General features: G+C 35.5%; 2 protein-coding genes and 1 long non-coding RNA gene across 5 annotated transcripts in view; 2 read left to right on the plus strand and 1 right to left on the minus strand.

Annotated features, from left to right (window-relative positions):
* LOC110372464 (transmembrane protein 198) overlaps nt 1–9,867 on the minus strand; it is a 29,970-nt gene extending 20,103 nt beyond the window's left edge. Inside the window, exons 1-5 of one of the 3 annotated variants that reach the window (XM_064036351.1) lie at nt 9,742–9,867; nt 9,548–9,638; nt 6,608–6,843; nt 5,267–5,377; nt 4,422–4,573 (exon numbers count right to left, since the gene is read on the minus strand). In XM_064036351.1, coding sequence (XP_063892421.1) covers nt 4,422–4,573; nt 5,267–5,377; nt 6,608–6,788 — 444 coding nt within the window. In that variant the 5' untranslated portion in view covers nt 6,789–6,843; nt 9,548–9,638; nt 9,742–9,867. Of the gene's footprint in view, nt 1–4,421; nt 4,574–5,266; nt 5,378–6,607; nt 6,844–9,547 lie in introns of all 3 variants that reach the window. The other 2 variants (XM_064036349.1, XM_064036352.1) reach the window with 2 other exon arrangements.
* A 150-nt stretch (nt 9,868–10,017) lies between these two features.
* LOC135117323 (protein DDI1 homolog 2-like) lies at nt 10,018–17,765 on the plus strand. Its single transcript, XM_064036343.1, has 7 exons — nt 10,018–10,577; nt 10,835–11,041; nt 11,682–11,748; nt 11,824–11,982; nt 12,776–12,874; nt 16,560–16,722; nt 17,459–17,765. Exons 1-7 carry the CDS (start codon nt 10,316–10,318, stop codon nt 17,669–17,671), a joined length of 1,170 nt encoding a protein of 389 aa, XP_063892413.1. The 5' UTR covers nt 10,018–10,315; the 3' UTR covers nt 17,672–17,765.
* A 1,602-nt stretch (nt 17,766–19,367) lies between these two features.
* LOC135117327 (uncharacterized) lies at nt 19,368–21,252 on the plus strand. The gene is made up of 2 exons (XR_010276808.1): nt 19,368–19,486; nt 20,160–21,252. It is a non-coding gene; the product is annotated as an uncharacterized LOC135117327 (long non-coding RNA).
* The last annotated feature ends 878 nt before the right edge of the window (nt 21,253–22,130 follow it).

A 22,130-nucleotide genomic window follows, 5' to 3' on the forward strand; every position in this document is an offset into this window, starting at 1 on the left:
TTTAATGTATGTTTTTAAACATACAAACCTCCCTCCCTCTTTAATCACTCTAAGTATCTATTTTAAAAAAACCGCATGAAAATTGGTTGCGTAGTTTTAAAGATTTAAGCGTACAAAGGGACAACGGGACATAGGCACAGAAAAAGCGACTTTGTTTTATACTATGTAGTGACTAACTACCTAGCTTCTGCCAGCGATTTCACCCACGTCCCGTGCAAGTACCGGGATAAAAGTATCTTATAAAGGACAATGCTCAAAAAAAACCAATATTGATTTCGATGATGCCCCCTATGTAATATTTAATTACTTATTTTTACCTATATTTTGAGTTACATTTCGTTTGCGCCGGGCCTGGGTTTTTTTTCCATACTTCATGAGCATTGTCCTTTCCTCGATAAAGAACCATGCGTCAATTTGTAGCAATTTTTAACATTACTCAGTGATGAAACCTACGTTATATAAAAGCTCTTAATAAGCACTTTATTTTATCCTGTAGCAGTAAAGTGCAAATTTAACGCGAATATGGAGTTCGATTTAAAACATAATTATATTATTTCACTTTTACAACGAGCAACAAGTAACTGATGGAAAACACCATGTTCGCGCTGGATTCGAAGGTGCCTGTGTGCATATTAAAATAAAGTGCTCATTAAGAGCTTTCATATAGATACCATCACTATAGATAGAGCAATTTTCAAAAGTGGGCAGGTATAGTGTTCATACAAAAGAGTGCATGCTTCTCAAATGGGTTGTATGTATACGCCTAAGGCTCTATACAAATGAACTGATATTCAACTGCAATCCAACTGCAATTTGCAGTTCAAGTGCAGTTTGAATGCAGTTGACACGACTGCAATAGAACTGCAAATCAAACGTGCAGTCCGATTGCAGTTGGGATGCAGTCGGCGTGCAATCGTGTTCTGAAGTTGATTTGCAGTCGTGTCAACTGCATTCAAACTGCCCTTGATCTGCAAATTGCAGTTGGATTGCAGTTGAAATGCAGTCTGTCTGTCTAAAGCCTGAAGTATTTGTTCAAACTCGTCTTACTGTTAGTCAGATTAGCGCATTCAAGCCAATAAGGACACAAACAAACTCTTCAGCTCCATAATATTAAAATAGATTATCTTCTCAATCTTGTAACAACATAACATTATTATCTAAGTTTCTCATGTACTCGGGGTCACCTTGCTTGCCTCGTTGCAACGGATTTTTATTTCATTCCGTGACCGTCTATCCGATCTTCACAACTCAATTACTGGCTATATCATTTTACTTAAGGAAGACTGCATTTTATGAGCCCTTGACATCTTACTTTACAACGTTTATTTTATACTTTAAAGATGTATCTGATACGACAATATGAAAATTCCAATAATTCAATCTTTACTAATATTACCTCTATAAAGGAAAAATATATATTTTAGTTTGTAATTGATAAACTCCGAAACTACTGGACCGATTTCAAAAATCATTTCACCATTAGAAAGCTACAGTCCTTCCCGAGTAACATAGGATATATTTTATTCCTGCACGAACAGTAGTTCCCAAGGGACGAGGGTGAAACCGCGGGAAAATGGTTAGTGGAATATATATAATCACAAAACCTATGGATTTTTGGTGTATTTTCAGTATTACACCATAAGCATGTATCATTAGACATATAAATCGCAGCTACATAATATATCGTTATTTCAATATTTAACTTTTGTTTGAAGAAATTACAATGACTTACTAAATCTAAATCGATCATTACACCTATCTACATGAACTAATCGATTGTTTTAACAATTACGATTCGATTGTATATAATACCGATTACAATACTTTCGCTAATTAGTTAATTAGCAGCAATGTTAATCTATAGCAATTACGTATTTATACGTACATTGAATCATGCATTCACTATTGGAGAATCCATTACAATGTAAAATGAAGTCTTATTGAATTGGAGACACAATAAAGTCACATTGCTTTATTCTGTACGAATGAAACTGGTTTCGAAACAAACCTTAAATGTATTTAAAAAGAGTGCTTTTTAGGGTTCTGTGTCCAAAAGTGTAACTCAGGGCCCTTTTACGAACTTCGCTGTTCATCTGTCAATTACCAGGCCGTATCTCTTGAACCGTGATAGTTAAACAGTTGAAATTTTAATAACAAAAAATACTGAGTAAGATAAAATTTTTGTGTGCTCCCATACAACCAACGTGATTTTTTTTGCTTGTCTTTCAGTATAATGGTACGAGACCCTTTATTCGCGAGTCCAGCTCACACTTGGCCGGTTTTATTTTATAGTTTCATTGACTGACAGAAAAAGGTCATTGTCATAAACACGTAAACCTTGGTGTTACCCTATGCCAAAAATAACGGTCACGTGCGATGCCCTACAAAAAGACTGTTCAATTCTTTCAGACTTTTTGCTCAAAGGTTGCCAAGAGAGAAAACCTGAGAATCATGTTGCCAACTTAATAAAGCTATTGATAAAAACATCTTGACATTGAGAGCGAAAAAGGGCAAGTTTCTTTTAGCGACTATTAAATTCAGTTAAATATTGGCATTTCTTCTCAGGGCCTATTGTTAGAACAAACAATTAACCTAACAGGTTATCATTTACATACATACTTTCTTGTGGGAAAGTAACAACGGCCGAAACGAACGGGCACACGTAATACTCTTTATTTTCGTACAAAGCATTTATTTAAGCAATAGTACTTAAGAAATTCGGTCATGTTTGTATTCAGAAAATAGGTAACTGGTATAAAATAAATAGTGGAAGAGCGTAGCGGTGTGCCGTCCATCTGAGAGTGAAACACATCGGAGCATGCAATTGAGGTCACATTTGTTAGATGCAACTACGGCTCCGACGCATCCTATTAATTTAATCGCTAGCTTTTCCCCGCTGTTGCACCCGCGTTCCCGTAGGAACCGTTCACGTTTCCGGGACAAGCCAGTACCTAGGACATAGGACACTTTTTGCACAAAATCAGGTCAGACCGTACCTGTGGAATTACTCTACCGGGAGAAGTAGCTACCATTTATCATCGGAACGTCAAAGGAAGTTAAAAGTGTAAATTACTGCAGAAAAAGAAATGCTCTGGAACGAGACATTGCTTTTAGCGACCTGAAAGAAATTCGCAAACATTTTTAACGACACTCTTTTCAGATACGTCCGTCTGCCAGGATATTAGGGCATTACGACTCTTTTCAAACTGGGTGATGGCATCAGAGGTTTTTAAAGAATATTTTTATAATTTACCCAGTACTTTTGAAATGAAATTATAGCGTGAATCGTACTTGACTTCGCTAACATAACACTAACCGCAAAGACGATTTCCGCATAACATGTAATTCGATATCTTTAAAGCAAATAGATGACTCCACCATACCATTTTTGCATTGCATTTTTGGTGCTACGCGGATATGATGTTATAAAACGGACGATTACCAAATACTGGGTATTTTCCGGTATAATAGGTGCGTTAATAAACAAACATCGTATTCGGAAACAAAACAACCCGTTACCATTGTCTGCAGTACAAACAAATATGGAATCGAATGCGAGCACGCACGATAAAAAGCGCTCAATCAACCACGTGAAAGGATTATCAATAAATATTTTAATATAATAAAGAGGATATGTTTGTTTATAGAGGCTCTGAAACTACTGAACCGATTTTTTTTAAAAATCCTTTCACTGTTTCTCTATACTTATTATTTTTGATCCGGATACGGGCAGAAGTTCCTCCGTATTAAAAAATATTCAAAAGAGGATTTGTTAGTTAGTTTGTACAGGTAAGGGCATCGAAAATACTGGACTAATTTGAAAAATTCTTAACTGTTGGGAAGCTACTTAAATCCCGGGTGACATGGGCTACATTTTATCCGCGGGTGAAACCATTGGAAACTGCTAGTTATAATAATTTAAGCAATGTCCTGTATGACTCAGCTCGCCATATTTATTTTGGATGAACGAAGTTTTGCGAAATCAAATGTGTGTCAAGCGACTGACGCGAGATAACAATGAATCATTTACACTGAATCAATAGGTTCCATGACGTGTAAGGACGACAAATACTGAAAATTCTTCAAAAATATGCATTTAAAATGTAATTTAGTTTATTTTATGACGAATTCGAATAAGTTATAAATGAAATGCTCCGGTGGTATGTTGCGTTTCCCCAGTGTAAACGGTACGAAAGAAATTGTACTTTTTCGTAGTCTAGGAACCTAAATAGATAATTATGTAAAACCTAACTGTAAACCAAACAAACAAAATAAAAGACAATGTTATCCATCAATCGCATACAAGTCATTGCCATTCACTGCGATCGCGACCCAAATAAGCATGGCTGCGATATGATCACGCACAGAATATTCTAGAAACACACACACACACACACACAGACAGATATGTAAATACTTACAGTAGCGGGGCGGGAGTCCAGGAAATGATCGTAGATGGCGAGGCCAGCGATCGCCAGCAGAACCCCAGTATGGAAACCCGTCATGAAGAGGCCGACGTATTGTATCAGCATGGTGATGAGGCCAAACAGCAGGCCGGCACACAACGCCACGCCTAAACACACAACACTTCATTAACTGATGGCAGCGACATAGATAGATTTTCTTCATTACTTAGCGTATTGATTTTATGAAAATAGAAAGCATTAGTGCATTGCACCTTAAACGGTAGTCAGCTTGTTAGCCCACACGTTACTTTGTTTAGTTCGTATTGACGCATGAGGATGAAAAAATGGGTGAATGACATGCTATCATTTAAAATCGTAGACAAAAAAGTTCCACTAAGAGTGCACTCTTCGCAACTTCCTTAGTTCCTAAGTGTATTATAGTTTCTGGGAAAAAGAATGATAGCGACCTCACCATTTCGTTAAATTCAAATATTTTTCATTACAAAATACCATCACTTTACAGGCACTTTTGCACTCTATTAAGTCACAAATAATTTGACGATATGTCTAAGTACTAGAAACTAGTGGCCTTACTACAAAAACTTTAAACCCTGTTTTACACTTGTCTAATAAAATTTTGGCTGCAAAATGAACCATATGTCAACGTCATAATTTGACATTTTTTTAGACAAGGCATAAACTGACGTTTAAAAGTTTTTGTGGTAAGACGGTTAGAGTTCTCCTAAAAGCTATCAATATTTCATGAACAAAACAACAATAATTGATTACCCGGTACAGGAAAATTTGTGCTCCAGTTTCAATGTAACTAAATCCCCTTGATTAATAAGCTAATTACTCACCCACATTGCCATACGGAGGCATCAGGTATTCCTGGAGGCAAATTAGATAAACGATGGCCGATCCGAACGTGAATCCCGTCAGAAACATACTCGCTTTGAAACATCGGTATCCTGAAACACGTGCTAAGTATTAAAAATGTGTAAAAAGTTTTAATAGACTATGCAACTGTACGTACTTTTTAATTATTATATTTTTTATCTTTTAACTCAAAACACAAAATCATTTATTCAAACTTAGCTGTAAAACGGCACTTTTTGAACGTCAATAATTCACGAAAGTCTGCCCCTAAAACTCTTCACCATTGCCAGTGGTCAGTGATAGAGTTTAACTCATAATTAGAACACTATGAGCGCCTAAACATTTCATAGAACTGTCGAAAAATAAAAAGTCTATGTCCACTCTAAAAGTTCAAACGGGTATCGTTTGAAACTACGAAAAAAATAACATTAAAATATTTTTTTGTTGGGTGTGCTAGATAACAATAGCCAAATTAACAAAAATGCTCAATTTAACAAAGAGTAACCATTAACACAGATTGATCTCATAAATAACAGCGGGATGTCAGTTACATGCGCGAACGCATGCACCATTCAATGTACTGCAACGTTTTTAGAACGTAACTAATGTGAGGAGGTTTTAATTAGTATCGTTTTTTATCTCCCGTACTTTACAGTATTTTAAAAACAAAAATAATAAAATACTTTTTTAAAGAGATCATTTCCGTTCCAAAGATAGCGCGTGTAAGCATAATCTGTACTGAAAACGTTGTAAGCCAAAATAAAACTTAATTCTAAAACGATTGGGGCCTCATTAATTTAATATAATATATTCATCATTCTGATGAAATGTTTTCGTTATAATATGATAGCAAACAAACCGCGGGCCGTTCGCGGAATAATTTCGCCTATTTGTTGTATCATACATACAACATACTGAAACAGGTTTATTTTATCTGATGGCTATGCAAATATACAAACTACTTATATTTTAAGAGACGGTATTGGAATTTAATAACAGAGTAATCTCGCGAAAACTGAAGACTTTAAAATCAATAGCCAAATCTTTAGTACAACCTTTGAGAGCTGATCAATCTCTTTTTCAAATTCTCTATAGAATTTTTATATCAGAATAATGTTTATATTGAAAAATTACTTTGCTTTTAAATTGCATATTTGCAGAGCCGAAGCCGAGTAGCTATTTCAATACAAGTTTGTATGGTATTGAAAGCTATGGCTTCTATCGCTGTATGGTACGGATCGACAGAATGCGTCCACCCTGTTATTTCCCATCGGTATTGTGCAAGATGACTGCAACTTATAATACATTCATGACAAACTCACCGAACAATGTGTAAACAATCCCGAATGCGATGTACATAGCGCAGAGCACGCTGATGATGGGGTCATAGTTGTAATCGATGGATGTGCAGAATGACCCCTCGACGTGGGGGCCGGGGAACTTGATCGTCATGTTGGGGGGGCTCCGAGTCACTTGGGGGACCAACTGTCCCACTGATGACATGTTTACAACTCGCTGATAGTTAAATACTTTTAATTGACTGGAGTAAGATGGAGTTCTAAAAAGAAAATTACAATATAAATACGAAATATTGGCATAACTTTTGTATCTGACGAAAACGGGATAACTATACTTGTGTGTCTCACCCGTCTGATTCTCTTTGTATACGTAAGCTCAGGTACGCTCTATAGTCGCCGATTCATACAAAGACAACGTGCAAGTGCATTTACACACACTCGCACAGATCATAAGACTGACATCTTTGAGCAAATATAAATTTCATTTTGGTGGGCAGCATACAAGACTAGCTCAAGACGAATACGCGAATTCATAACTTTCGTATCAACTCTGGTTTCCACAAGAAGTTTTCTTTCATCGGTATGGAACTACATTAATATTTTCGAGTTTACGAAGTCGCGTATACGTACTTGAGAAGCTCAATTCTGATAATTTTGAGCCACTGGTTTCAATCAATGGATCTATATTCATGTATGTTGCAAAATTATTCGGAACCTTGAGATCTGTTTGTTTTAAATGGTGGTGAAGTAAATAGCATTGTAAACAGATTGAAGGAAAACAGATACATACTCCTTTGGCCGTGGTTCAATTATGGGAAATGAATGTTATTTCATTATAACCTAAGAGATATCTATTTTATAGTAACTCTCACAGTGTTTTAATGATGTTAGGAAATTGAAATACTCAACAACATTATTACAGTTTAATTAATGAAAATACTGCTTTAATGAATTGCAGTATGAGCTCCCTAGTTCCCTGAATTCTCGGAAAATACATATTTTGAGATACAATTTTCTGAGAGACTATTTCATTTTACAAGGTATTGAGAGTACTAAGGGGCTGTAAATGACATACTATGGAGGAGAAACCTTACAAAAAGGAAAAGACAGTTTATTTTGTATTTAGTTTCTAAGATTCAAATATAACAAATTACATTAGTTATTGTTTATAAGGGCCATAAGGTCTGACACATCATATGCAAGATAAGAATTATGAGTAAACCATGGCAAGGAATGCATAATTGATGCAACATTTATGCAATTTTCCTTCTATTCTGCATTTTGTATCACTCTTTCCTTTTAAACATTATTATTAAAAAAAACTTTATTGTTAAATTAAATCCTATTTCATAGTATCAGCCAAATAACTTGTTATATTTGTGTTTCATCTGGTCAGCAATTATTATGACCACTATTACTAAATATAATAACAGTTTTTGTAACGATAATGGCAAAACATATTTTTTTCTTTGTGTTGTCATGTATGTAATTACTGAACCTGTTAGCTACCTAAGAACACAGCTGACTTACAAACTTCAAACCTCTTTTTTACCAAAGTTTGAGCAATTTAAACCTTGTCTATGAACTTTGTGGTTTATCTTTGATATTCTTTGGTTTATTGTATTATGTATTCATGCTTTTTAGACTATAATCCCTATATTATACTTATTAAATAAAGTCTGGAACATCTCCAAAGCGAAAATCCCACACTATGCTCACTAACACCCATGCCCAGCTCCGTGAGTTTGGACAAATACCCCCAACTTAAGGGTGGCCTTTGTCCATCAGTGAATGTTTTAACACTGTGACAATGAAGCCTAGATAGCCATATCATATTGTTTATTGCATTCCATAATGTACATTAGGTGGAAAATATAAAATGATAGTTACAATTATGGACCCTGATGGGCACAGCAAAATAGAAGAGAGGTAGCCAGTTCAACAGTGCCAGAGAATGAGAGTCAGATAGTCTTCAGATAGGAAAATTTAGGAGCTACTGTTGTTACTGGATGCTTTATATTGTAATGGTGTTCTATCTACTTGGAAACTGCACCTGACTTGAATAATGCAGTGGAAAGTCTAAACTTTCCATAGAAATGAAATAGTCAAGCATGAACCCTTAGATATTTTGTTTAGTGGGAAAAATATCCCACAGTTAAGTGGTAGTATGGCCCAATGTAGCACCTCATCTAGAGTGTGTGTTTCAGAAATGAGTTTCACATACATAGAAGTTTATAATACTCTAATGCCTACTTTAAACAACCTGAATAAGGAGTAAATAATCATATCTTCTGAAAACTACTTTAGAAATTTATGTATAGTACATAAAATATTTTTTGTTTGATTCTGAATAAATATTTGGCTATGAATAATCATAGCAAAAATATTTTTTGATATGAATTTTCTTAGTATTTACTTTAAAAATATACTTACTGAATCAGTTTCTCAGAAACCAAAGAAATGAATAAATGAGTAGGTTCTTTGAGATATTTCAAAGAACATTTGTTAAATATTTTAAAGCAAAGACCTATGAGTAATTCTAATTAGGCATTAAGTCGATTACTAATTTATGCATGAATTACGAAATTAAAGAAATGGTTATATTTTACAAAAGGCTCAAATTCATGATAAATTCGTAAGTAGACAGACACTCGAGGGAATTGGCTGGCTAGAACGTTGGATCATGATTATTTCCCTGCAGCCGTCATAGAACACTTTATTTCTTAATTAGAATCATATTAGAACCACCACCAAAGGGCAAGAAATGGCCCCAAATTAGTCAATAACAAAAACATGATCTATTCAGACATCGACTACTTCACTTAGTTTCGTCAACACGCTTTCGCTGTAGAAAAAATCTATGACAAGGTAAAAACGAACAAAGAATACAGTTCCATTGACCAGCATCCAGTTAATGTATCAACAAGAAATATAAGTAAATAAGTGTGTAACAAAAAATCTTACCATTCTACGTCATGTGTCGATTTCACATTGTAAATTTATTAAATCCAGATCACTTTTAGCTTTTAATCAAGAATCACGAATATGTCCGCTTCTAAAACAAACGCATTGTTTTTTTAGTAATGTAAATAGCCAGCAAAACCAACAGTCCGCACTCGCGACTACCTACGTAAAAAGAAAATATAGCTGCAACTAACAAAGGACTCGTTTCCACTGGTTTCCCCACCGAGTTTTCTCTTCGACTATGTACAAAATGAATCTTTTTAAAATAGTGATGGCCGCTACCACAGATACTCAAAACCGATTTGACACAGAGCATGAAGAAGTATGTCATAGATTTGAAAACCGATATATTTAAAAAATATAAGAAAAAAAATAAGATATGTCAATTATATAAACTGCAAAAATATCGGAAACATACCTATTTGAAATTAAAAATTAATTTGTGTCATTAAATTGAAAACATGGGTGTTAAAATAAAAAGACCGTTATCAAGACACAAAGCGTAGAGAGGAAGCCAGCAAAACACACATCCCTAGCTGAGTCCACCTTAGTGAATGCCTTTGTAATTTTATTTATCGCAGGGAACAGTTCCAAGAGTTTATTTGTGCTTGTGTTAGTAAGTGGACACAAAAAAGTGTACTCAAGGGGGTCAAACAAGATTTAAAATGAATTGGCCAGTCATCCCCGGAGTGTAAATCAAATAGCACGTATTTACTTACCTTAGTGAACGCAGCCCATTCGCTGTAGCCGCATCATCCTAATTTCACAATGAAAGTCACGATTACAACCCTAAACGACGAAATCTTCGTTTTAGACGTTTCGGAAGATTTGGAGTTGGAAAATTTTAAAGCGTTTTGTGAGATTGAGTCCGGGTTCCCTGCGAAAGATTTTATATTGAATTACAACGGCAAGCCGCTTCTGGAAGATAAGAAATCTCTGAAAGAGCACGGCGTCCGCGATGGAGACGTGATCGTGCTTCTGCATATGATGCAGACAGCCTCCAACCTCAACCAGACTGATTCCAGCCAAGGTACGTGTTGATAACGCACTTTACGTATTTTCACTGTGCATTTAAAATTGCATTGTCATGCTTATTGTCACTGATGACAGAGGGTATTTTTGACTTTTTTATACCTGGCAGCCAGTATGAAAACAAAGAGAAATATTTCACCTTCATATAAAAAATAATCATGACATTTAATGCCAATTTGACTGCATATTTTTTGATCTTTTAGAGGTTGAGTTAATTTTTTAGTAAAATAAATTAAAACGTTATCTCCCTTGTAGCTTTGCCTACAGGGTTAGCTAACTTAGACTTCAGTGGCATCAGAGTCCCTCCGGGCGCAGCAAGCACCTCAATGGCGGCTAGGAACCCACCCGTGGAGGAGGACCCTCGCATCATCAGGGAGATGTTTTTAGCCAACCCGGACCAGCTTGCTCTGCTCAAGCAGAACAACCCAAGATTAGCCGATGCGCTCCTCAGCGGCAACTTAGGTCCGTACTACTGTTGTTTTGATTATGCTAATGTTATTGTCAATGTTAATAATTACCGGTGCTTCTCCTTATTTCCAATGCATACCTGTTTAGTTGAGTTCTTTAGTTTCTTATTGCTTTCATATTATTTTGCTGTTTTAATTAAGAAATGTAGTATTGATTTATAGCTTTAATTATAGCGATAAGTGTAGGCAGAAGAAAGTCTATATTTCAGAACAACATTCAAGCATTGGTGTTTGTTTCACTTGAAAGAGCCAATTGCTCTCAAATTAGTCAAAACTATGTTAAGTCTTTTTAGTAATGCTTGAGTGGAGTTCTAGCATATGGACTTAATTATTCTATCCTTTCTATCTGTCCGAGTATGTAGTATTATCTTCTGAAGGGAACTGACTAAATAGATAACAATGTAGCTCATAACAGGCTTAACCTCTGACCACAAAATGACACAAACTACAACTATTAGTCTAAATTCACCCAATTGGTTTAACAAAGGGTATGCAGAAATTATTAATAATAACTGGTAATAGATCTTAGTAAAACAAAGCAATTTGTTAAAACTACGCAACTAACAGCCGGTAATTATTAATAACAAAATTAACCTAACAAAAATAAATATTGTAAATGTAAATCTTTTTCATAGATACATTTGCTTCTGTGCTTCGTGAACAAATCTTAGCTAGAACGGAACGCCAGCAACAGCGTATAAGGTGAAAAATTTCAGATTGGATTGATTGAGATAGGTGTTTCATAGGGACTTTTACTTAAAGCTAGACTTATTTCAGGATGATGAATTCAGATCCATTTGATACAGAAGCGCAGCGAATGATTGCTGAGGAGATCCGTCAGAAAAACATCGAGGCTAACATGGAGGCGGCCATGGAGTACAACCCGGAAACGTTCGGCACGGTGGTCATGCTGTACATCAACTGTCATGTTAATGGGTAAGTGCTATTTTAAACAACTTCTTCCCCACTCCTCATGTCGTGTTCTTCATTCCCAAGTGTGACTGGTGAAGTCTTCATTTTTTATTGTGGTGCTCCAGTTGCTCTGATGTTTGACTGTTTTATAGGGCTGCTGTCATCATTTTCTTAGCTTACCACATCATCATCAGCAACTAAGATGTTTTACAGGCTAACAGCTAATCGTCAACAGCCAATTGGCGGTTTACATGAAAAATTTTATGTGTGTTGGCAATTACTGTATATTTGTTTAAATAACAGCATCTTCTAACATCAAATTATGAAGGCAACATAAAAGTGTCTATTGACCATTTTCAGTGTCCACGTTTCTACCGAGTAGCTGAATAAAACAATTTTATGACAGGCCCCTTCATTTTAAATGTTAATTAGAATTTACATTTCAATATCAAATAAACATCAGGCTAATTCTGCTGTTTTTAAATTCATTGATTTGCATGAGATAGTTTGTTCACCTTTTTGATTAAGTATTAATCAATTACGTTTATGTCTGATCATTTCAATAACTATTAAAACATTATTTTCCTTACAATTTTAGTTCTTAGAAGGACACTTTGACGCCAAAGTTCTATTTTCCCATTAATGGGTATCAAAAACTTTTATTTAAAGTGGGCATCACCCTTCACCACTGTTTTACTGCTAGAAAGAACAAACTTCTCAGTACCAGTGTTATTAGAAGTTGAAGTGGTGATACAAACTCCCCATTCCCATTGTGTCCCAGTGATAATCATTTACAAGCACTGTAACATTGTTCCAGATTCCCAGTAAAGGCATTCATCGATTCCGGCGCTCAGACCACGATCATGTCAGCAGCCTGCGCCGAGCGATGCAACATTATGCGACTGGTGGATACTAGGTATGTAATCTAAAATAATACTCTTTTATCGTCCCACTGCTGGGCACAGGCCTCCTCTCACACGGAGAAGGATTGAGCGTTAAAATCATACTTATTATTGTAGTATCATTTCATAGCGATCGTGTGTCTAGCAAGGCGAAAATCATAATTGCATTGCATTGTTACTAATTGCGTAGAAAGAAATGTTTGATTTGATGAACAGTAAATGATAAGTATTGATAGATGTCTGTAAAATGTGTGAATTTGATGAATTTTCTTGCTTAGTTAATGTAACATTTGAGCTCTGCGTGTTTTTCAATTGAAACATCATTATTCGATAGCAGACTGATTGATGGCATTGTAATAAATCAAATGTCAAAGCAATATATTCAATCAGGCGAGTGCAAGCTCGCTTCACTTTAACGATGTACCACGATTTATGATGCCACTGCAAACTTTATCTTTTCGTGTATTTGATCGAATGACAGATCGTCAAATTGTCTAATTTACACAGTTTTATTGTAGTATTAATGTCTTTAATGGAATAGATACACGTTTATTTCAAGTTAAACTGAATTCGAGCGGGGAACCACGCCTTACATACCACTGACGTGAAGTGGTGTTGTTTCATTATTTTGTTAGGTGATTGAGGGCACCGGACACCCAATCTATCCCCTCTTAAAACCCCTTGCTTTCCCATTACATATCCAACTCCCGTCGGTAAATTTCCCATGTATTCCAAAATATCGATGCCGCCCGGCCACGCCCTTGCACACCTTTGTTGCACGTGTCGAATAGAGACAATAATCACTTTCCATCAAGACCGTGAGGATCCAGTTGCTTATTTCCCCCGTATCACATAAAAAAGTTACCTTGAAAGCGAAGTAGACAGAGGGGAACAATATTATTATTGAAAAGAGTATCCATGAAAGAGTATCCATATATTCTTCATAATGATCTCCATTTGGTTAACGTTTTTAGAACCGTGTAACTACTGGCTGATTTCTTATAGCAATAACCTAATATGATCCATTTGAAATAAAAACTTTTTGATTTGTCTTTGGGCAGAGCCCGAAAGTGGCTCTGCTCAAAGACAAATCGTTAAAGATATTTGAACGTATAACTTGTGGCCTAGCGTGGAGTTACCAACGAAATTAGAATTTCAATACATTTGAAATGTTTTATTCAGCAATAGTATTATATTTGTAGATTCTACAAACAAGCAACAGTTTGTTACACCGTTATCTCAAAATTGTGTATCCAAATGATTTTGTGATCGATATTACAATATTTCGAAATAGCCTGATGGGGTCGGGAATAATTTTGTGGGTTTGTATTGATATAAAAGAATTCAATTAAAAAGAAAACCCATAAAAATATAATTAGAAACATTTACTTTCCCCGAATTTTCCCCTGCTTCGTAACAGGGGGAAAGAATTGATACATATACCTACCATGATAAAAATAGACTTGTTTCTACGTCCCCCATGGAAAAATTTATAGATACTGTGAATGATTTTCGGCTTTATAATTTTTGCTACGATTTAATGTAGTAAAAAGCTTATATTTATTTGATGGCAGTCATCTCTCAAGGTGAAATTTCACATCATAACGTATTACAAAGAATTTGTCCGTGCATTGAACTCCAATGTTGTTATGACTTTAATCCTACGTATATTGGCTTATTAATACTTTTGTAGGAGCATCGTTAATATCAGTTTTAACACCCACCGGTGTTCTTTTGTTTACTACTCAATATAAGGCTGAGGCTACAGTAGTTAGAGATTTGCGAAGCGATTGGAGCGATGACCATGCTATGGCTACGTAATAGACAAAAATCTGCCGTATTTTCGCTTCCATTTCGCTAATATGTAGATGAATGAATAATATAATGAAGCCGATTGCAGTAATTGATCGTAATACGTAAAGAAATTAAAGCTCAAAAGATAAAAATATCAAAATCGTTCATTTTCCAGTACCCAGTGGCCCCAAACTAGCCTGAGTCTCGGGCACCAGTTTATAGTGTACAGGCTTCAGCTCTTTGGATATAATCCAGTTTAACTTGAAAGTAAAATATATGATCGCTAGTAATATTCTATGTGCGGGGTATATTACACGATATTTCTCGCAGGCAATGTAGCTTCAGCCTTACTGTTCACTTATACGGACTTATTAAGCCACCCTTATGATTTCAACACAGGTATTGTTGAGAATCTATTTAGAGACGCCGTATTCAGTTTCACGAGAAATCTGTTTCTTGTGAAAAACATGTTTGTTTAGAGGATTATTATGTTGTTGTTATTAATTTGTATTTTTTTCCATGCTTCCTACAGGAAAATTTTATAGAGTATTTTTATTTAGCCCCACAGTAAACAAGTGCTTTCAGATTGTTCCAAATAAAGTCGAAAACATAACACTTGAGACAACTTATACAGAGAAAAGATGGAGTGTTTATTTTAGACAAAAAATAACTTTTGAAGTTCATTGTTTCTATAGCAGTCTGTTGGTTAAGTGTGGGCCTCGGGTTCGATTCCCAATTCAGGCCGAAATCTTTGTAGGATTTTAGGAAACTTCCGCAAAGCAACAAATAGAGTGGAGAGTACGTAAATGTGAGAATGATCGCTGCTCTTTTCGGATTGCCGGGCCCGCAGAATATAAGAGTCAATAGATTTAATAATAATAGTGTGAGTCCTGTTTATGTGCATACATCTGGATTGACAATCTATGTTTAATTTGATGGACGGAAAATATATTAAAAAACCTCTAAACTATATACAAATGAATTGAAATAACATCCATGTCTGGGCGTAAACTACACTATAATATATGTCCTATGCCGATTAAAGTCAACATCAGGTAGGTATGTTTTTAGACGACAAGAAGAGTGCCCAGGTAGAAAATAGTCTATGAGTATTTGCCAGCAGTTGGAAAATGGCTGATCTTCGAGAACAGCCGTCGAAAGACTGCCAGAAGGACATTATAAATATAGTGTACACCTTACTCGGAAGTGTGAAGCTTTTCTGCGCTGAAATAATCTTTCTAATCGGTTTAGTATCTGAGCCTTTAGGAGGGTACAAAGAAGCAAACAATTTTTTTTTCCTGTTTATTATATTACTATAAACATACCGTCAGTTCTTTCTTTGTCTTCAATATAAAAAGCACGAAAAATTACCAATACATTTAAAGCAGCTTTAATTTTAAAGGATCTTTCTGCAACTGGCGGTAAAGTAGCTAAGTTTTCCCCCTTAATATATTCGCAGTATTCGGATCTGTGATAGCGTGTGGTACGCATAGTATAAGTTTCTGTGCTCAACGAGTGTGTCTGACGTTTTTATTGCAGTTAATTGTAAGGCAGGTCAATTTATGCATGCGTTATCGTTTACAATACTACGTTTTTGCTGTGGTGTCGCTCGCGTGGTTTTGAAGTGTGTGTGTGTAAATGGTATAAAAAAATCCATCTATTTAAGTTCATGTAAATTCGATTTACTTATTTGCATATTACATATAGATTTTAAGTGTGTATTTTAAGTATTAAATATTTAAGAAAATGTGCGTTTATAAGTGGATTGTCTACTTACTTCCCTAAATGTCGTTTTGGAGTTAAATAAAAAGGAATTTTATCTGCCTACGACGAGCTGATGCTTCGCGCTAAAAATTAAACAAAAATATGACATATCTCTGATGTCTGATTTCCCTTCTTCATCAGATGGGCAGGTATAGCCAAAGGGGTCGGTGTGCAGAGGATCATCGGGCGTATCCACATGGTGCAGATGAGGATCGAGAAGGACTTCCTCACCACATCGTTCTCCGTGCTCGAGGAACAGCCGATGGATATGCTCCTCGGTTTGGACATGCTCAAACGACATCAGGTAATTACAAACTCTTTAAATGTCCTTATCTCGAGCCTTTTCACAACTATGTTGGGGTCGGCTTCCAGTCTTACCGGTTGTGGCTGAGTACCAGTGTTTTAGAAGGAGCGACTGCCTATCTGACCTCCTCAACCCAGATACCAGGGCAACCCAGAACCTATGGTTAGACTGGTTCTGGTGTCAGACTTACTGGCTTCTTTCTTTCGGGCTTGACTACCCGTAATAGATTGGTGTCTGAGTTATTGATATATCAAGGCTTGGATTTGTCATATTAATGTCACGGATTTTCACAAAGTAATGCCTGACTCCATTTAATATTTAACTGTGTGTGTTGCAAAGTCTTTAGAATTGTTATTATTGTGTATTTTGAACATAAATTAATCTTTACTTAGTAATTCTGTATGTTTGTCTGGTTTTCACGCTAAACTACTGAATAGGTTTAAGATAAAATTACACAGACTTTTTGAGCCACAGAAAGGACACAAAAATCTCTGGGAACAGCTAGTATACCTACAGGTTTTTGAAGGATGTTAACTATTTTTCCAAATGAATAATTCCAAGTAAGTAAGAAATTTTTTATTCATATTTACTACCCGACAATTCTAAGCATCTAATCGGTGAGACTGTTTCAGAATTTTGTAACATATTTAAATGTTTTATTATATGTGTCACGACCAACGTAGTCTTTCTTAGTGTTAAATAGAACACAAATCTTAACTTGACTCATTGTACACAGTGCAACATTGACTTAAAACGCAACGTGCTCCGTATCGGCACGACCGGTACCGAGACCCCATTCCTGCCCGAGTCCGAGTTGCCCGAGTGCGCCCGGCTCTCGGGCTACTCCGAGGACGAGATCGTCAACCAGTCCATGCGAGACCACGAGGAAAGGCAGGTCAAGGAAGCCATGGAGAAGTCCAAACAAGGTGGGCGACCAAAAAACAAATAAAACGTACCAAATCAAATTGTGCCGATGTCTTTTTTTGCACCGTAAAAAATAGTAACGTTTTATTTTCTAAAAACAATAAAAATCGTAAAACTAATGTGGTTTGTTTCTGTTGTTGATTGCATGCGGTAGGTTGTTATACGCGCGCATTTTTGTCGGGAAAGTCGGGTCAGTGAATGGGAACGAACGTTGAGAAACTATGAAAAGGGGACTTTATCCAACTGATTTGTATTAAAAACTCATATTTTCTGAAGATTTTTTAGTACTACGGACGTGTCAAGTTGTTTCGGTATGTTTGCTTGATTTTTAAGTATTTTTCTTGATTTCATTGACTGCACTTTTTCGAGTAAATATGCACGATAGAATGGGTTTGTGACATTGTATTGATTAATTTTTGAAACGTTACTAAATATTCGGGCCTTACGGTGAATGTGTTAATTTCTTAACTTTTTCTTTGTTGTGTAGCTTATAAATAATTTAAATGCACTATGCGAATTGAACACCTTTGTTTTAACTTCTATGAATGTTCGTGGAATAATAGAAATTAAATAACCCGCGGCTTCTATGAATGTTCATGTACGTCAAAATTACTCATACTCCAAGGAAAATGTCAGAAGCCCTTTCTGTAACAAGTTGTTATATTACCTAGTAACTGTATTTCTTAAATCATAATTGAATCATTGTGTATGTTAGCATACGGTCGAGTATATTCATAGTAAACGGTAGGCGTAAATTAAGTATACAGAAACATGTCTTCATTGTATTAATGTAATATTTAGTCCTAATTTCACTGATAACATAAACGTACGTTTTTCTTAAAACAATAGTTTTCTTGAACGACAAAATTCCATACAGTACAGAGTAGTTTCAGTAATGTTTATGTTATTAGTGAACATGGGCCTGACCTATTTTATTTTCACGTATTGTGTGTGTATTGAATTTGATTATATAAATATTAAATACTACATGTAATAACATAATGTACGTTACACAGAGGCTGGCGGACTCCTGGGTCTTCGACCCACTACTAGCGGACAAGTGCAGATCAATCGAATGGGTAAGTTGATTATTAAATGATTTATTTACATACTTGTGCAAAAACCGCACTTTTTGAACATCAAAAGTGCACCTATCATATTCTCTGGGGAGTTTCTTGCGCCACTTCTTCTTCCCAGTAAAAACACACAAGAAGTTTTGAACTTTTGGGGACTGTCTTTTGTAAATTCCTGACATTTAAAAAGTACTGTTTTGCAGCCAAGTTGGAATAAACGGTTTTTCAATGTTAAGGGTTGACTGAGAGAATGCTTGTGGCATTAAATAAAATAAAGTTAAATAAACAAATAAAATGTACAAAAGATAGACCCTAAAACGATCATCATTCACTGCTTCCTATATGTTTTTGCTGGGAAGAAGTGGTGCAGAAGAAAAGTCCCTTTACACAATAAACATTACAATATAGATGAATGTTTATCAAAGTCTGTGTTCAGCAATTACTCATATTCCCTGAAAGCCGCTGTTGCCAAAAAATCACGTTACATTTCATATATGTATTCAATCATATATAAAATGTATACCTATATCAATCAAATCCCTTTACTGAAAGTTGGTCAAAATGATGAATGTTTAAGTTTTTGTTGGTGAGTTTATATTTTTCCCAATTTTATTTACCTATAATTATAGTTTTTTGTGCAAAAAGCTTAATGTACATGTTTTCGGTTTTCAGTTCTGGGAGATCCTAGCCAGACTATCATGCCGAATGACAACTTCGGTGAGCCGGAGGTGGAGGAAATAATGTCCCTGGGCTTCACCAGGGAACAGGTACGTTAATACTTATTTAATTGTTTTTATCTTGATAAATTAAACAAACAAAACAAGTTAACTGGCCAATACACTTTATAGTGAGTAGCACCATTTATCTACATCATCATCTTCATTTCCAAGCCCTTTTCCCAACCATGTTGGGGTCGGCTCTCAGTCTAACCAGATGCAGCCAAGTACCAGTGCTTTACAAGGAGCTACTGCCTATCTGACTTCCTCAACCCAGTTACCCGGGCAACCCAGTAGTACTCCTTGATAAGGCTGGTGTCAGACTTACTGACTTCTGACTAACCCATAACGACTGCCCATAATGTTAAATCGCAGCCAGGACCGGGAGTTTAATATTCAAAATCCAATCAGTTGTTTCGGAGCCAACCATAGATAATCGGGCCAGCTGGAAGAGATTTCTATTGAAATAAGCTGTGCCTTTGTACTGTCTGTTCTATTTTTCTTCTTCTCTGTATTCTGTGTGTGTACATAAACGTATTAAATAAAAATAATATACCATATATAGTATAAAAAATAGTCACAAAATGCTTTCTCGGCATTATATTAGATAGTATAGCCTATGCTTTACATAGAGAAGCTGTAGGAAACCCGAAATATGTAATTACCCTAATAAATAAATAAAAATGTAAATTACAGTGACTGAATAGAACCTTTCTGATTTCAGGCTATTGTGGAGCTTCGGCGCTTCAACGGCGATAAGACTCAAGCGACTGTGGCCCTTTTCGCCAAATCCCTCAAGTTTTGAGCATCAGACTGTCGACTATATTAACGACTTAATATAATATACCATGAATTTAATATAAACCTTTACTGTAGTCAACATAAAACATAATGGTTATGTATTTTGTTCTCGATCGTTCCAAAAAAAATGTATATTTTGTTTTATTTTTTCTTTACTTTTATGGAAAATTCAAAATCGAAGTCGCTTTTTTTTACTGAGGATTTAAAGTTTATTTACAGATTTTTCTTTACTGTTGTTTTTATTTTATGTTTTTTTGATGAGTTGTGCATTTGTTTGAAACTGACCTGGCCTGGTAGTATTGGGTGATTCTTGTTCCGTTTTATTGCAAGCATCATGGATTCGCTCCGATATACTTTACTCTGGTGTCATTTAATGGAAACTAATGATTATACGACTTTTTCAATGCTAGTTATCACCGCCATGTATTAGGTGTTCTATTATTAAGGTAATGTCTCTGACTTGGATTAAGTGGATCTTCCTATGTATTTTGCAAGTTGCCGAACTTGGATTAGTGCTAAGCCCGCTATCAAGCGTTATTTATGCATTACATATAATCGTAAGTAATTTTGGCAAAGATCGTGTAACTGGTGAAATATAATCGTTTACAATGACTTATGAAATCCGTCTTCGTAATAACCGATCTGCCACATGACTATATATTTGAACTTTTACATAAATAGTTTTACTGTCACCGAATTAATATTTAACTTATAATAATAATACGTAGAAGCATAATGTGTAAGACATAAGTTTACTACTCCAGGAATTAGCTTTGGCTATTTATGTAAAATACTTTAGTTTCTTACTTTCTTATTTTCCTTTTTTCTTATCCGTTTTACATTTGGTTTCTAGCAGATGTAAATTGCTTTTGTACTGGGTAACCAATGGTTTAAAGGTATTTAAATTTATCAAAAAAAACTTCACTTTTGTACGAGATAGGTTTTTTACCTAGTTTAAGTTGATTTTTGTATGTTTTCATCATTAAAATGATTGAAATAAAACATAGTTTACGTAATCAAGTGTCGTTTTATTAATTTTTCTAATTATGTACCACTAAGTTCGATTCAGCCCTTTAACTTTGGATCCTTACGTAAAGATTCAGTACGTATATATTCACTACAGTGCTTATAAGAGAGGATCTCTGCCGTGTCTGCCTATTTGAGCCAAACTCAAAAACTACTGAACGGTTTTTACCAATATAAATAGCCCAACCGTGAATGAGTAGTTCACACGATTGCACGCCGACTGCAATTGAACTGTAACCGGACTGCATGTCTGGTTTTCAGTCGTGTCAACTGCATTCAAATTGCATTTGAACTGCAGTTTTCTGTTGGATTACTTGAAATGTGAGCCTCATGAGGCTCTAAACATACGGACCATTGAACGCCGAGGTTTAAAGTTATGCGAAAATAGGGCGAAATAAAAAAATAAGTTAATGTTCAGATTGGTATAATGATCACGTTTTACAAATGTATAACAAACATGGCAGTACAGTTAATTAGAGTGTAATATGGCATTATCGTATTAACTATTCTATAAATAAATACATTAGATCTAAATGAATAACTAATGGTTGTTGGTTTACTAGATAAAATTCATAAGGGTTGGCAGGGAATCAAATAAAGTTACCGGCACGGATATTGAGCTCTCAGCGGAAGAGTGGGGATCGCTTTGCGCACTGTACACATAAGGCAATAAACCAATAAATCGCTTCTGCGCAGGTGAAGGTCAGGGCTCAATATCCGTGCCGATAACTAGGTATACCTATCTCCCTGCAAAAAATTCAACAAGCCAGTAAAATTATCTCACGTTCTTAGTACACAACTATATGGAATTCGCAATATGTAATACTTAGTACTAATATTTATCATCGCTGCGTTATGTCTACAACAA

Source organism: Helicoverpa armigera, chromosome 1 (genome assembly GCF_030705265.1).
Source record: "Helicoverpa armigera isolate CAAS_96S chromosome 1, ASM3070526v1, whole genome shotgun sequence".
Classification (NCBI taxonomy): Eukaryota; Metazoa; Arthropoda; class Insecta; order Lepidoptera; family Noctuidae; genus Helicoverpa; species Helicoverpa armigera.

What these genes read in the sequence shown, in the direction of transcription:
- LOC135117323 (XM_064036343.1), top strand. Translation starts at nt 10,316, where the DNA reads ATGAAAGTCACGATTACAACCCTAAACGACGAAATCTTCGTTTTAGAC. An exon ending in CCAGACTGATTCCAGCCAAG is followed by an intron (nt 10,578 to 10,834) that starts GTACGTGTTGAT and finishes TCTCCCTTGTAG; the next exon opens with CTTTGCCTACAGGGTTAGCT. An exon ending in CGCCAGCAACAGCGTATAAG is followed by an intron (nt 11,749 to 11,823) that starts GTGAAAAATTTC and finishes GACTTATTTCAG; the next exon opens with GATGATGAATTCAGATCCAT.